Source organism: Phoenix dactylifera, chromosome 2 (assembly GCF_009389715.1).
Source record: "Phoenix dactylifera cultivar Barhee BC4 chromosome 2, palm_55x_up_171113_PBpolish2nd_filt_p, whole genome shotgun sequence".
NCBI classification, from domain to species: Eukaryota; Viridiplantae; Streptophyta; class Magnoliopsida; order Arecales; family Arecaceae; genus Phoenix; species Phoenix dactylifera.
Window position 1 is genome coordinate 26,007,835 of NC_052393.1, and position 16,395 is coordinate 26,024,229.

The 16,395-nt window shown below is 44.4% G+C and overlaps 2 protein-coding genes across 2 annotated transcripts; both read left to right on the forward strand.

The window, feature by feature from the left end:
- The first annotated feature begins 349 nt into the window (after positions 1 to 349).
- On the forward strand, positions 350 to 1,936 carry LOC120104490 (uncharacterized protein At5g39865-like). Its single transcript, XM_039115692.1, has one exon. It carries the CDS (start codon positions 860 to 862, stop codon positions 1,829 to 1,831), a length of 972 nt encoding a protein of 323 aa, XP_038971620.1. The 5' UTR covers positions 350 to 859; the 3' UTR covers positions 1,832 to 1,936.
- A 6,268-nt stretch (positions 1,937 to 8,204) lies between these two features.
- Positions 8,205 to 10,645, forward strand: LOC120109937 (protein IQ-DOMAIN 1-like). Its single transcript, XM_039123769.1, has 5 exons — positions 8,205 to 8,559; positions 8,665 to 8,952; positions 9,061 to 9,321; positions 9,401 to 9,541; positions 9,647 to 10,645. Exons 1-5 carry the CDS (start codon positions 8,437 to 8,439, stop codon positions 10,421 to 10,423), a joined length of 1,590 nt encoding a protein of 529 aa, XP_038979697.1. The 5' UTR covers positions 8,205 to 8,436; the 3' UTR covers positions 10,424 to 10,645.
- The last annotated feature ends 5,750 nt before the right edge of the window (positions 10,646 to 16,395 follow it).

The window sequence follows — 16,395 nt, forward strand, 5'->3', positions numbered from 1 at the left end:
TCAATTCATATAACTCTAACTTGAGTACATCTAGCCAAATCAAAAAAAAATAAATAGAACAAAGAAGTGCAACTATCAACTACAGATGTCCAATGTAGCTCTTCGGAGTGCTGGGCAATCTAGGAGACGACCCAATCAACTCCTCTGTTCATCTCCCGGTATACATGTGCAGCCTGAAAATCACCCATCTCCTAAGTCAGTCTCCGAGTCTCTAGGATGAGGGAGTGACCGTCACCATACATGTCCACATCCTGAATCCAGTCAATCACTACAGAAGAGTCCTCCTCAAGATGCACCCAACCCAATCGGCAACGAGAACCCTCCTTGCATAGGATAAACCCTCTAAAGCAGCTCGTAGCTTTTCTCCAACAACAGTAAGCCCTCATATAATTTATTAAGTTTAAAGCTACAGAAATTTCCCTATGCCGGTATTTCTAACGCCAGTTATTCAATCCAACGAGACAAACTCAAGAGCCAGCAATCTAGTCCCTTCATCAGCTTGAAACAAAGTTCAAACTCCAAACTTGTCCAGATTATTTTGAATTTCCCTGCCGCGAACACTGTTCCACTGCATAAAACCAAATGAACCCAACTAGGAAGAGACCATCTCCGTACGCCAAGTGGCCAAATGACCACCTTTCCCTTACTTCGTGAGTCACGCCCCCGTCCAAACGCGCCGCTTAAATTTCTCCCCTTGAAGCGTCCAATACTACCGTATGCTCCCTTCTTTAAAACAACCGGACAAAATACACAGCGGTCCAGCCTATTTGAAACTTTGAAATCTCCCTTCCCTCCCACCTCCTCCTCTCCATGCTGCCTCCATTGCAAGATACATAGAAAGCTAGCCACTTAGCCAGCCATGGGTTGCGTCTCCTCCACCTTCCTCGAAGACGAGGACCGCATCGTCGGCGGCCCTACCATCGGCCACCACATCGTCTCCCTCACCTCCACCACCTACGGCCACCTCACCACCCTCGACCAACCTCCTCCCCAAACCCCTCCACCACCACCACCACCACCACCTCCTCCACCGCCGTCTCCCCCCTCCTTCACCCGCCGCTTCCTCCCCATCCCCCGCTCCGAGCCTGAGGTCATCAACTCCTGGGAGCTCATGGCCGGCCTCGACCCCACCACACCCACCAAGCCCCCCCTCCCCCCCTCCCCAAGTCCGTGCAAGGAGAACTCCCACCGGTCCCTCCCTTTCTCCGATCCACAGCGGAAGGGAAACGTCCTCCGGCCGCTCAACGCCGGCCAGCGGCCGGTGAGGTACTCGCTGGAGATGTTCGAGAAGAGGTGCCCGCCAGGCGGGGCGCAGGTGGCGGTGCTGTACACGACGACGCTGCGCGGGGTGCGGAAGACGTTTGAGGACTGCAACGCGGTGCGTGCGGCTGTGGAGGAGCTCGGGGTGTGGGTCCGGGAGCGGGACGTGTCGATGGACATGGGATTCCGGGAGGAGCTCCGGGAGCTGATGAAGGGGTGTGGAGTTCAGGGGCCGGCGGTGCCGAGGCTGTTTGTGAAGGGGAGGGACATCGGCGGGGCGGAGGCGGTGCTGAGAATCCATGAGGAAGGCGGGCTGGCGGGTTTGCTGGCGGGGCTGCCGATGGCGCCTCGCGGCGGGGTCTGCGACGGATGCGGCGGGGTGAGGTTTCTACCGTGCTTCCAGTGCCGCGGAAGCCGGAAGGTGGTGGTGGTGGCGGTGGCGGCGGCGGAGAAGGAGGAGGAGGAGAAGGAAGGGGTGCAGGGTGGTGGAGGGAACCCTGGGAAGGGGAAGGTTGTGAGATGTACTGAGTGTAATGAGAACGGTTTGGTGCTCTGCCCCATCTGCTACTGATTTTTTCCTTCTTTTTTTTATACCTTTTTTTTTTGAATTTTGTCAGGTTTTGGGAAAGGAATATAATAATGGAGAATGTGAATGAGCCGATGACTCTCTTTTTTAGAGCATGCGATGGTTTGTATTCTCTGTTACTTAATGTAAAAAATTGCTTGCTATGTCTCTTTAGGGGGTCAAATTCTTATAGTTACGTTCCAGGTAGGTAAGCTTAACGCTATTAAAACAGGATGAGTTCCGGCAGGGGAAGTGACAAAAGAAACAAGAAGTTTGGAGCCATTGGCTTTGTAAACTCAGCTCCTTGTGGTTTATTTATTTGAGGATAAGAACACTGATTGATAGGAGTAAATGGAACAGGTTGGAGGGAGAGAAAAGAGGATTAATCTGTTTCATAATTTTAGAGAAATAACTTATTTCTGAATCAAGCTGGCTAAATGGATTAGGAAGATGAAAGTAATTGTTCAGAAACAACTGTGTATCCTTCTGCAAAAGTGATTAGACTTAATGCTTAAAAGAGTGTGTGGCTGACAAAAGGTGCTATCTGATTTGAAGGAATCTTTATTCCTTCTTACTTTGCAACCACAAAGAGCACTACCATTGATATTTACTTAGCAAACTAAGACAATATTATTTTTCTATAAGTTCTCGAGAAATATAGGACTTGTACCATCGTTTAATAGAGTTGCTAATAAAACGAAGCTGTTCATGAATAGCTTTAGCATGACTGTTTGGTGGAGGATATTCCATTCGAAAACAAGAAAACGTAATTTAAATCTCAGATCACAAACAAGGCAAACCTTAATATCGGATTTGTCAAGACAAGTAGAAATTTAAGCTCAGCTCACTTAAGTTGAGCATCTGTTTTGAAACTCAACTCGAGAAGTTGAGATCAGATGCCCATCTCATGTGGCGACTGGCGAGTGAGCTTGAATTGCTTAGTACTTTGGCTTTGCTTAGCTTGTGTTCACCTTTACATTTTAGTTGTCCGTAATCTGAAGCAGTACTAAAAATCCATCATGAACAAGTGTTGCTGCATTTGAAATGGTTGTGTTCCACAAAACAATCTTCGTAACTTTTTCATGTGTGGCCCTTTGACTTAACAAGACGACCTGATTGCCTAATTATATATCATTTGGAGTGGATAATCAGGTTGGGTCAATTAACAATTATGCGTTTGTTTTTCATATGGCCCTTTGACTATCATTAGACTGAACTTTGCGGAAGACGATTTTGGTAGGCATTTCTTCTTTTCTAGCCAATCATGAAGTTTAAATAAAAAATTTAGAAGCTATTAATGATAAATTAAGTAAGGCACCCATAACCAATTAGATAATTATTAACATGGATACTTTAATTTTCAAATTAAGCCATATCTATACATGTTTTTTTTTTTTTTTCTGTTTTTTGATGAAACTTTATGTGCCATTAGTACTGTAAGAAATCCTAATAAACTTGCCTCAAAATTTCATTATGGTTAATGCTATTTGTAGAGTCATGTTGCATCTTCGATTACCTTCTCAACTAACTAAGATAACTTTAGAGTAAGAAAGGAAGGTCTTCTCTTAAAAGTTAAATCTAGTCCTAGTCTCAATAGAAATAGTAGTTGCAGGGTAACCTAGTTAAATTCTAATAAAGACAAAATCAAACTAATATTTAAACCACCAAAACCTAACTCAAAAATTTTATCAATTTTTCAATAACCTATCATCAAATGCTTGCTTGGATATATTTCCTCTTGCCATTTGAGAAAGATGTTATAGTTTGATTTCAAGTGGTACATACCCTCACTTTGTACTAATAAAAAAAATGCCCTAGATTTCCCTGATAAAAAGTGGCATAAATCTACTTGGAATTTCGGGCGCTAGCTTATATAAGGTAGTTGGGGTACAAGGTAGAAAATTTCCTTGGAGGGTGGCTGGTGCTTAGAGTCCCTCCCGATCTCAGAGAGAAGGGGGGAAAAAAAAGGAAGAAGAAAAGAGAGCTTTGCAATGACTTTAAGGCTTGCCACTATGAAGGTTCATCTATGTGATCTTACCTCTGGTGTTGAAATTGACAGAGCTTTCCAATAACTTGTAGGGTGAATGTAAAAGATATATTTGATTATCCTAATGCTAGTTGAGTTTTATGAGGCTTTGAAACTCTCGACAATTTCATATCTTAGATCATATTGACAAGTATTAATTACCTTTAACCATGGTCAAATCTATCCCAATCATTCTATAACTGTTCCCTCTACACTAAAAATCTACACTTAAATTAGCCTCTCTTGCTTCAAGGAAGCAAAAGGGTTCTATACTCAAGTACTGGCTATACCTTCGGACCATTTGAATCAATATATATTGGCTTTTTAAGGTCTCTTATATCCTCTCCTAGTGACAGTTTATTCTTTACCATCAATGTAGTTCTATTAACTAAACTTTTGTCATTCCCGCTATTCTCTCCCCCATAATACTACCCATCATATTCTTTACACCCTGTCCTATATTTCCCACTATTTAGCCGAGATAACCCTTTAGAAAGACAAATCTCAACCATTTATCCATTCTTATCCATGACAACCCTATGCCTTCCAATCATTTCACTCCTCACATTTTAACCTCAAATCTCTTGACATTGTAAATACTCCAACCCCCCCTCCTTCCTAACCCACCAACCCTTTTCACTATAGAATATAAGATATACATGCATGCATGCATATATACATATATATCTACATAAATATATATGTACATTTTTATGTACATACCTAATGGGGGGCGAAATATACTGTCATGCCCACAACAAAAGGGCCACCCAATTTCGGCCCAATAGATTCCAACGTCAGCTGGACAGAACTACGGTCCGGCCCAGAACCAGTCCGACCTTGGACTCATTCGAAAGCTCTTTCGACCTCGGATATTCTTCGACTCGCCTGACCAAGTTCGGGGCGTCTCCTGTATTCGCCGACTCGCCCTGATCGAGCTCGGGGCGCCCTCTCCAATGATATGCCCCGACCCTTGAGCTCGGGGCACTCTGCCGAGCACACTTCGGAGCTCGAGATGCTAGGCTAACCTCAGCACCCGTCAGGTCATCCTTACCAAATGTATGATGCGACTTCTCAACGAGCTCGGCCCTGCTAACGGCCGTACCCACATACATGCCTACGCCCTCTTACGTGGCCCTACGTAACGACGCCCCCACGCCATGCTTTTGCTTACAGGCCTACAACAGCCAAGGACAACACCGTGCTACTCCGACCATACCCTGCTACGACTGTCAACACTTTACCATTCCCAAGAATGGATGGCGCCACCAGCAAGCTCGAGCTGCACGCCATCCAACTTAGAGCCATTCCATTTCATAATGAGGACAGGCAATACCTTCGCCACCTGGGCCTTTCTACAGAGACTATAAATAGCCTCATTAGATAATACTTAAGGGACTTTTGGCTAGACCAACTGAGTTCCACACTAACTTGATCGTCGGAGGGTCCTCACCGGAAATACCGGTGAGGCTTTGTGTAGATACACTGCCGACCATAGAAGGTGGCTCTTATCCTTTTTCTCCACACACTGACGGCTCTTCCGACTCCTCCGACGTGGTCACCCTCATGCCAGATTTGAGCCACAACAATACCTATGTACATACATATATATAAAGAAAGAGAGAGAGTTGGACTTAGCAACACTCGAATGAATCTTCACGTAGAATTTGTTAAGTTTAGATTGGACTATGGAGGTTTCACATTGATGATTCGAGCGGTTTGGATGTAATGAACTATCAGTCGAGATCAAAAGCAAGGTTCTCGGGCCGGGCCTTATACTTAGCTTTGCATCAGGTGGTCAAAATTTTGACAATTTAAACCACACAAGTAGTATATATTTTTTGAGTACTCGATACGTAAGCCAAGGGTCTATAAATCGTATGATTTTTTATGCAAAGCCACTTTAGAGATAGTAGATTACATTCAATAACTTAGACTATTGATGTGGAACTCCTATTGATGGCTAAGTAACGGCCAGCAATACAATCGCGGCATGGGAGTCAGTCCACATGGGTGGCGTGCAATGCTGATCGGGTGGGGGATGTGTTGCTGCCACGACTGCAAACGGCTAGGACTATCGGTTGTTAGAACTGTCAATCCTTGTCGACACCTGCTGATTATTTTTCTCTGCTGATTGGCTCCTCGGCTGATGGCTCCTCAACTGGTGGTTCCTCAGCTGATCGACTCTTCAATCGGGGCCGAAATCATTCTCGTTGGTTTATTTTCATTTCCGAGGTTAAAAAGGTCGGTGTGAACCTAGGTCGAGTTGCCTACTATTTTTTTCATGAAGTATAATTTGACTTAGGACACCTGTTCGAGTCCAAAATAATTTAGAATGCCGGTTTGAGTCTAAATTGACTTATAGACTGAGTGCATCGAGGGCTGGGGTTTAAAAAAGAAAATCTTATACTTCGTAATTACAATATTTTATAGTGAATCCTTTGCATCATCTTTGTCCATAAGTATAGAACAATAGACCAAACTATATAAATATTATGTATTTTTATTTTTTTTTTTTCATTTTGCCCTTCTTATTTTGTTATCCTTCCTGCCAATAGCGGCATAAAATGATAGTTGCAGACTTCCCATCCTGTTTAGATGAATTAAAATTTATGATTTGGAAGAGGTTACGTGATGGAAGGGAAGTATCTACATTTTTCTATCGGCCAGGCAGGTTGGTATCTTGGACAGTTGGACGTCAGCAGACAGGGACTCAAAGTAAGGTTCCAATAATACCCTTATTTCGCCATAAACAACCCAACGCCCCCATCCCACCGCTGTCAAAAGAGAAACAATAATAACAATTAGTATCATCATCATTTGCTCCTTTTTATGCGATTTGAAACTATTTCTTATTAAAATAATAAATTTTTATAGTGACTCTATAATGATATCGCGGCATAAAATGATGCATTTAAATAGCCTCAACATAATAACTTTCGTTTGGAAACACTAAAAATATAAATAACGATCATCAGCAGCAATGCAGTGGCAGTTCCTGAGCTATCCATTATTCCTGGATATCATAAAATAAGACTTATATTGACCCCAACAACAGCATAACTTGTAGGTCAGCCAATAAGATAAGTCTTCCGAGGGCCCTTCTTCATGTGGAACGAGCTGTTCCAGACGAATTAGTTGAGCCAATAACTTGCAGGCTCCGTCATCCGTCGAGCCCACAAGCAGTTCCATGGCAGCACCAGGACGGCCATGGATCACCTCAGCAGGGGGGGTGGGGGGCGCAGACCGCGCGCAGCGCAAAGGATGGCGGACGACGCCAGTCCCTGCTGGTGCTGGGCGCACGGCGCCAACGCTTACGGCGTCCCACAACGGTCACAAGATTTGATTTGACCCTGACATCTTGACCCCCAACCCAATGCCTCTGGGGAACCGGGAAGCCCATGTCCGCTTTCCTCCTTCCGAGAACGGAAGGCAGAAAACGGTCGCCTCGCGCCTTTGAATGCAACCCGTCCGTTTGCGGCCTTCTCTCGAGCTCGGAGGCGCGCATGCAGCCAAATCCTTACAAACAGAGAGCTGGTGTCCCCTCCTGCGCAGTGGCAGAAGCCAAACAGATTGGTCCATACGCTTGCATGTTCTTCTTCTTTATTTTCAAGTGGGTGGCAGAAAGCCGCACTACATCTTTTACATGTAAAAGAAATGCACCAAGATGTGGTAAGTAGCTAGGTGTGGCCCCATCACATGCCCATCAATAATAGCAAGTCATATATTGCATCATTTTTTTATTTTTTCAGTTCTCCAAACTTCCTTTAATGAAGCGACCACAGTTGAATGAAAAGATTTGTATAACTATGTACAAATTAAATTAAATGTACGATTGCATGTAAAACAAGAATATTAGGTTGAGCGATTGACAAACCACAGTGTTCAAAATGTTGGTCTAACCAGAGTCTTAGCACATTGGCCGCCGACAGTCCCATCTGCCGCACCTTATACGTGGGTAGGTCCATGCAACCATGAATTATGAGGTGTGCGGTACATTCACCTTGGAAAAGACTTAGGGTTTCTGGGTCGGCACGTGCGGCCAACTCACGGATGGTTGCCAACTCTCCCTTCGTCGGCCTCGAGATCTCTATCTCTCCACCTCTCTCTGTCTCTCTCTCTCTCTCTCCACATTTAATCATACTTCCTGCTTTGCTTTTCGCGCGACCTTTAACTTTCGCAGCCTTTCCCGGACACGAACATTATTTTTAAATTAATTCTTGTGAAAAACGCACTCCGGTGCTCCTGACCGGTTGGTACTGAAGATAGATAAAATTGCAGACTTCGTCCCCTTAAGAATCCTACTCTCTCACCCAAACTTTCACCCTCGTGGGCCCCTGCATGGATAAACTTGGTGCGGTTGAGGATAGTTCGATTGGGGTCAAGCTAGAAAAAGTCCTACTACTACTATCCTACTAAACGCCAGTAAGGCGCAGGCATGCGGTTGCCGTACGCGCTCCCTCCACCCCGGCTCTCTTTATCGGAACGAAGCTCGCACTAAGCTTTGCGCCGCTTCCCTTCCGCCGGGTTACTCTTTACCTTTTGGGCTTCACCGTTGGGTAACGGTGTAAATGCCGGCTACTTCATGGGAAAGAAAGGTGGGAGCTCGTGGTTGACGGCGGTCAAAAGAGCCTTCAGATCCCCCTCCAAAGACTCCCCAAAGAAGCCCTCCAGACCTCGCGAGGACCCAGACCACGACGAGGATAAGGTCGCTCCCACAACGCATTTCCTCTTCTTCCCCCTTTTCTTCTCCAAACTAGTCTTTCTTCTTTTTACCACTTGCTATACTATGAATCTATTTGGGTGGCGGCAGAAGAGGGAGAAGAGGAGATGGATATTTCTGAAGGCTTCAAGCCAGGAACAGCAGCAGACGCAGCAGGAAGCGGAGGTGAGGTCGGTGACGGCATCATCAGCGGCAAACGCCAGCGCGGAGCAGAGGCATGCAATAGCGGTGGCGGTGGCGACTGCAGCTACCGCGGAGGCGGCCGTCGCGACGGCACAGGCTGCAGCAGAGGTGGTCCGGCTAACTAGGCCTTCTGCCAGCTTTGTCAAAGAGCGCTACGCCGCCATCGTCATCCAAACGGCTTTCCGAGGATACTTGGTGCATGATATTCTAGCTATATGTGTTCATTCTTTCTTCTTTTTCTCTTTGAGGTATAGTAGAGAGCAGAGATGAATGGGTGTGGTTAAATGGTTGGATTCTGTGAAGGCGAGGAGGGCTTTGAAGGCGTTGAGGGGGCTGGTGAAGTTGCAGGCGCTGGTGAGAGGGCACAACGTGAGGAGGCAGGCGAACATGACGCTGCGGTGCATGCAGGCGCTGGTGCGCGTGCAGGAGAGGGTGCGGGACCAGCGGGCCAGGCTCGCCCGGGAGGGCACCAGCCGCAGCAGCAACAAGTCCGCCACCTTCAGCTGCGACACCTCCATCTGGGACTCTCGCTACCTCCACGACCTCTCCGACCGGCGATCCGTGGTAGTACCTTAAAGCCAACTCCAAACCAAGCAAAATCCTTGGCCAAACTAAGTTTCTTGTTTGTTATATATCTCTTCAGCAATCGAGGGATGGGAGTAGCTATGCAGACGATTGGGACGACCATCCACGTACTATTGAAGAGATCCAGTCCATGTTGCGGAGCAGGAAGGAGGCTGCTATGAAAAGAGAGAGAGCTCTCTCGTATGCTTTTTCTCAGCAGGTATGTTTCTTCTTTTTTTTTTCTTTATTTTACTTCCCTTTGTTCTTTTCTCTAGCTTTTCTGAAAGAAAGTTACTCGTGTTTTACACTTTTACTGTTGGAAAAGCTTTGGAGGTCTGATGGTAAGACCGCCTCATCCCTCCCCTGTGGAGAAGAACTGCAAGAGGATACGGCGATATCGGACGGAGAGCAGCGGCCGCCAAGGTGGCTTGACCGCTGGATGGCTTCGAGGACTTCATGTGATAATAGAAATAGCAGAAGAGGACGAGCCTCCGTGGACAGAGACCCCATCAAGACTCTAGAGATCGACACTGCTCGGCCATTCTCCTATTCCACGCCTACAAATGTTAGGAGGCATCAACCACCGGCGTCTCCTCACCACCGGTCGTCCAACCACCTCCACTCCCCTGCGACGCCCTCCCCCTCGAGTGCTGCTAGGAGTCTTCAGGTCCGCTCGGCGAGCCCTCGCTGTGGCAGGGAAGAGAGGAGCTCGGCCTCCGTTCACACCCCGACCGGATCCGGTTACTATTACTACAGTGGAGGCGGGGGGCAGCGCCACCAGCAGCAGGCGGCGGTGCCGAACTACATGGCAGCGACGGAGTCGGCGAAGGCCAGGTCGAGGTCGCAGAGCGCGCCGAGGCAGAGGCCGTCGACGCCGGAGAGGGAACAGCGGAGTGGCTCGGCGAAGAAGCGGCTCTCGTTTCCGGTGCCGGAGACGTACATTGGTGGCGGCGGTGGCGGATATTCTCAGAGCCTTAGGAGCCCGAGCTTTAAGAGCGCGAACGGACAGTTCGGGGTGGAGCAGTCGTCGAGCTGCACGGAGAGTATCGCCGGCGAGGTCTCGCCCTCGTCGACCACTGATCTCCGGAGATGGCTCCGGTGATCGGGCGTGGCGTCTCCGTCTTCTGAATGGCATCCCATTCTCGTTCGTCGTTTGGTTTGGTGTTCGCCGTTTCTCGATGTCAGTAGCTTTACACGGTTGTCCTGCGACTGTAACTGTGAGATTGGATTAAGAGGGTGAAGTGGGAAACAGAAGAGAAGCTATCTGTAATCTTTAATAACTAAGTAGTTGCCCTGTTTCAAAAGCTCAGTAGGCTAACTGTTTGATGCGTCTCTGTCTCTCCGGAATGGGTATAAACCCGGCCTTTAGTGCCCAAACCCCACGAATCGGTAGTTTATTAGAGGCCAAAATACTAACTTTGCCTCTAAGAAAATAAATCATGAGTTGACGAATGCGTTTCGGAACTCAGGAAATATTTTTGGGAGATAAGCATTTTTCATATGTTTTTATTAAGTTAAAATATATAACTTATGAAACATGACTGCTACCAAAAGCGTTCCTATCATATTTCATTGCTATTATACTTCTAAATCATTATTCATGTCCAAGGACATGCATTTTGGTTATTTCCTATCTATTTCTTCTTGCAGGATATTAATTTCTATTTAGTTTAATCCATTATTGTTTGCATTAAATTATGTGTGTAATTCATATCCCAAAGGATCGAAGACGTTTGTCAATTCATATTCCACACCATGTACAGAAGCATAGCTTCTCAGCATTTAGGCTGCTGGCCATGAGGTATTAGTCATTATCTTGCCAATAACCAATCACATCTTGTCATCCTAACTCATAATCTTTATCTACAGGGCGTTGACGATCATTCGATCTTCCAATATTTGGCTAGTGTTAAGGCCAGGGTAGTAGTTCGGCCATTCGAAGTAGAGAGATATGCCCCCAAAGGGCTTGATCTTCATAAAATCTTTTGAAATACTCTGCAAAAGTAGGGAAAAGGCCTTCTAAGCGAGCGTACTGCAGACTGATGGGAGTAACCTTGGAGATTCCAGTCAGAGGTGGTCAGATCTCTGAAAAATAGGAGTAAAGCTAGAGCTAGAAGCTCCACAAAGGACCTCCAAATCTCCAACTTTCCAAATTAAACTCCCTAAATACTAATAAAAGTAGGCACACATGAGGACAGCTAGAGTGATCGATCAGGACAGTGGCCAATCTAAGGTATGTCTTTACAATCTTGACTAATGGAGAGCACAGGAACTTGCATATCCAGGGCCGGCCCAATCCTTAGGCGACTTAGGCGGTCTCCTAAGCCCCGGCCCAAAAAAGCCCACCGCAGAAAAGGCCTCAAAGACAAAATGGAAAAGAAAAAGGCCCTTCTATGAGTTCGTCTTAGGCCGGCTCATTGTAGGAAAGGCCTCAAAGACAAAACGGCCTTAGGCCCCCAAATACATTGGGCCGCTCCTGTGCATATTCAAACCAAGAAAAAGGCAATGTATTCTTGATGCGAAACCGATCTAGTCTATTGGCAGAAGGCTTTCACATAAGCCTTGTGACTGGCCTTCTTACTCGGGTTTGGGCCAAAATCGTTGTTGGGAACTTCGACTTGAGCATTGGGATTGAATATTTCGCTAGTGAATTTGAGATTGAGAAGAATCACTAAGTCTAACAAACTAGAATCTGTCATCTCATGGTTTTAATAAATAGTGTCGGTCGAGGGAGACCAAAAACATAGAGTGACATTGATAAGGGATTGCTTAGCTATAGGACGAAACTTGAAAAAGTTCCAATTGTCCAAGAGACCATTCTTTCCTAGATAGATGATTTTTGCTGGAAAATATGGTCCGACCAATGGTTTCTAAGGTCACATTAGGTTAGCCTGGGCCGATGATAGTTGGGTGCTTCCAGAGTGAACCTTATTATTGGGCTTCCCATATAGAAAAGTATCCTTGGGATGACAAGGAAAAATATAGGAAAAAGGTTCGGATACATTATATTTAAAAATAAGATGAAGCATATGGAGACCGAAAGAATCTCGAATCAATACCTGAGGGTCCTCAGATCGTAAAAACCCAAAATGCTCAAGTTCTTTTATCTCTGACAAGCAATAGCTTGAAGTGCAATGAGATCCTAACTCATCTTGGCACAAAAGGAGGCAAGGTTGTCTACTAGAAACAGAGGAGACTTCGGTGGACGGAAGCTATTGGAGCCAATAAAAGTAGAAGGCTTTATAAAGACTTCTATACTGTACTAAGCCGATCATAGAAGAATTCTAGTTTATTGCAATGTTTCGGGAAGTGATCTAATCAAGGGAGTGAATTGTCTAGTAGAGAAATTTGGCCACTTTTTGAAAAAAGGGATGTTTTGGTTGTTGTTGTAATTAGAGATAAACAAACCTCTAGAGACTGCAAGAATTCCAAATGATGTATTTATTTGAGATACCTTTGCCATTGGCATCCAATAAAATACAGATGTGGTGTTCGATACATCACATTATCTCTCTTATCAATGACCGATAGGATATGAGGGATATTATTTACACCACATCCTAGCCAATAACATCGGCTGAGGATTGACATGTTCTAGTCCCAGCTAGATTGAAACAAGGAAATATTCGTGCAAGAACCAAGTACCTAGAATTGACGGACAGAAAAAGCTAATAACTTAGAAGCCGAAGCTTCGATATCTTTGAGTTCCATCAGAGGAATAGAGCAAATAATCTAAGGGACAACCTGACACATGTACTCCTAAATGCCTGATAGATTGGATATATGGAACATCAGGTAGGATAAGCTGAGTAGTGGCTAAAGGAATAAACCGAGCAAGGAAGATACCAAAGCTAAGGTACAGGATCCTGTGTTTGAAGTTAATCTGGGAACTACGTCTCAACAAAGGCCAACAATTGTAAGCGAACCATTGAGCCCAGAAGACCAGGAAGATAGTAACCCTGCTTGGAAATGCACGAAGATGCCTGAACATGACCAAAATTTGATGGAACACATATTACCAATCAAGGAAAGGCTCAAACCTTTCAAGTTGCCAAAGACTGTGATCGTACCGACGCGTGAGCAGTCTCGGATACGCAGCCAGCGGCGGGCTCCTTGACTTGCTGCAGCCAACCATCGCGAGGTGCATCCCTTCTGTGAGGACCCGTGCGGGCGTGTGTTTAGTCCCACATCGGTTATTTGCTGGGTAGATCTTGGGTACTTATACAGTATCAAGGAACCCAAATAATACCTTCCGGCTAGCCATTTTGGATGAGATCCTGAGTTGTTACAAATGGTATCAGAGTGGATCCGGCCCATAACTTATGTGGACTAGGAGATACTGCAGCACAGATTCATTGGGGTTGACCACGGACCGATCGTGGTGTTTGTGATTAGATTTGAATGGATTTGAACTCTTAGCCTGACGAAGACGTCAGGGCTTGAACCGGGGAAGTATGTGAGGACCCGTGCAGGCGTGTGTTTAGTTCCACATCGGTTATTTGCTGGGTAGATCTTGGGTAAACCCAAATAATACCTTCCGACGAGCCATTTTGGATGAGATCCTGATTTGTTACACCTTCACTCTTGTTTGGAGAACCCCTATTGGGTCCCGCTGCGATCCGTTAGTTGCATGTGCGGCCTACCCATCGTGGGGGACAGGTCAACATTTCATGTGCCTATTCCAAACCCCTCACCTTTGCTGTGGCAAGAGGCGGCCCTAGTGCGGTCCTCGAGCACCCTTGGTGGGAGTCCCACAGCGGCCTTCCGTTTCATCCGGCCGTGCCAGTCTCCGTAGGCTCCCTGCCTCCCTGTCTAACGTGACCCTAAAGGTAAAAGAGAACGTCAAAAGATTGTTCAAGGTTAAGTTTATAAAACTAGCCTGGTATGTGGAATTGTTGGCAAATATAGGGCTAGTAATTAAGAAGAATGAAAAGCTCCGAGTATTAATTGATTTCAGAGACTTGAATAAGGCCACTCCAAAAGGACTCTTTTCCTCCGTAATAACACAAAAAAAATTGATACAAATTTACTCATTGAGGGACAACTGGCTAAGCCATAATACTTTAACCCTCAACCCATAACCCATCGGAGCTTCTCTTAGGTATCTAGTAAAAAGATAACATGAGCTAATAGTCCAGTAAGTAACATTTGCATAGCTAGTTGGATCAAACATATATATTTATTACAATGTTCAAATAGTTTCAACTATCAAATTTTAAGTCCAGTAAGCCATAATAGTTTCAACTATCAAATTTTAAGTCCAGTAAGCCATAATAGTTTCAACTCTTTTTTTATGAAATTTTAAAAGCATTTACAACCTTTTCCCTCTAACAATCTTATCGACTATATCTACAATTAGCACCATGACAAGACCTGAAAGAGACCTGCCCTTGAGTGTAGGATATGTCATCCATCAGCATATTCCAGCGAATTAGTCTTGACTCGCAAAGCTTCAAAAGAGCTAGTAGTTATTCATATGGCCACAATCAGCTCCACTGGCTAGGTTTAAAAGAAACTAGCTTTATTAACGGCTAGGCCTAAAAGAAACTAGTTTCTGGATATGTAGCCAATGATCAATCCCTTTGGTGGACTTGAATAATAAGTAGAGTAGAAAATACTCATCAAATCCATTTCGAAATTAGTTTCCACGGCATATGGTAACCATAATTCTATCAAATATCCATACATATAGATTCAAAGCAAGATTTAAAATCCATTTCAAATGCTTCCCACGTACAAATCAAATAACATGCTCGTGATCATGCTCAATTAAACAGTTCATGCTTGATTAAAAATTTTAAAATTTATTATTTTTTAGAGCAGACATAATATTTAATATATAGATTTAGATATAGATATATACACGTGCATTATAAATTTTAATTACAAATATTTAGGACTTTTCAAACATGAGGATAAAACTAAATAATATAAATTTTTCAAGTCAAATTATATGGCACACGGCTTTAATTAATGGACTAAAGTATAAAACCCCACTCTAAATATACACTTGTCCAGATGATGTACCCATGCAGCTCACATCAATCTGATCTTGGGTGATGATGGGGCGGATCGTGATACAAGAGTCCGATTAGGGCAAAGGTAGCACAACAAGGGTTGTTGATGATAAGGTCCAATGATGCCAGACGAAGGCCTAGGTGAAGGTCTAATGATGGGTGGTCGCTAGATCGGTTCAATACCCTCTACTAGGATCAACTGAGAGGAAGGAGTGTAAGAATTTCACAAATTCAGAGGTCAGATTTAATAACTTATCTGAATTCTGAGGATCTCTGCTTTCAGATCTGCCATTGGATACGGCAAACCACTGTAATCTAAGAAGTTATAATGGCTCCTCTTTCAAGAGCTATACAAAATCCTCATTCAGACCAGCACAAAAAAAAAAAAAGCCTATCGGAAGTTACTGTTATCGTCAAATCTACATTGGAATTATATCCATGGAGACACATGATCATCGTGCCTCAACCAATGCAGCAATGCATCAGGTTCCGCTGCACAATTAAAAAGCATGGTGATCGCACCAATCTCGCACCTTAGATGCAGAAACTAATTTTGATTAGGTGCAAGTGGTATAGAGATCAACAAGGGTTATATAACTTTCAAGATACAACAAGCATGTTGAGGAATTTGTGCTATAACATCCACCCTAACATCTTAAGCTATATAGTCTCTCATCTTAATTACTAGTCAGTAACAGGAGGTCCTTTATGAAGCATAGACAGATATAGTATCAAGAAAAATGAAGAAAACAAGCAAGTGACAACTCAAATCCAGCTACCGCAATAAATACTGCCAGATTTTTTTTGCCTCCCATGATTCTAGGATCAGTTTTTTATTTTTGTAAATATTACCATTTATTGTATTATAAATTTCCTTTTCAATTACATATTTTGTACGTCTAAAATTATGCTTCTCTGATTGTATAAATATACAGAGTATGAATAGAAATCATTTTGTGAGTTCAAAATTCAAAACTATAGCAGTGTGCATTCTCTATAGGTAGATATAGTTAAAAATAACATGACAAGAAAGCTACTCCAAAACAATGACAGGAGT

Excerpts from the sequence above, each read along its gene's own strand:
- LOC120109937 (XM_039123769.1), top strand. The coding sequence starts at position 8,437 with ATGGGAAAGAAAGGTGGGAGCTCGTGGTTGACGGCGGTCAAAAGAGCC. Across the intron at positions 8,560-8,664 it reads CAGACCACGACGAGGATAAG|AAGAGGGAGAAGAGGAGATG; the intron begins GTCGCTCCCACA and ends GGGTGGCGGCAG. Across the intron at positions 9,322-9,400 it reads TCTCCGACCGGCGATCCGTG|CAATCGAGGGATGGGAGTAG; the intron begins GTAGTACCTTAA and ends ATATCTCTTCAG.
- LOC120104490 (XM_039115692.1), top strand. The coding sequence starts at position 860 with ATGGGTTGCGTCTCCTCCACCTTCCTCGAAGACGAGGACCGCATCGTC.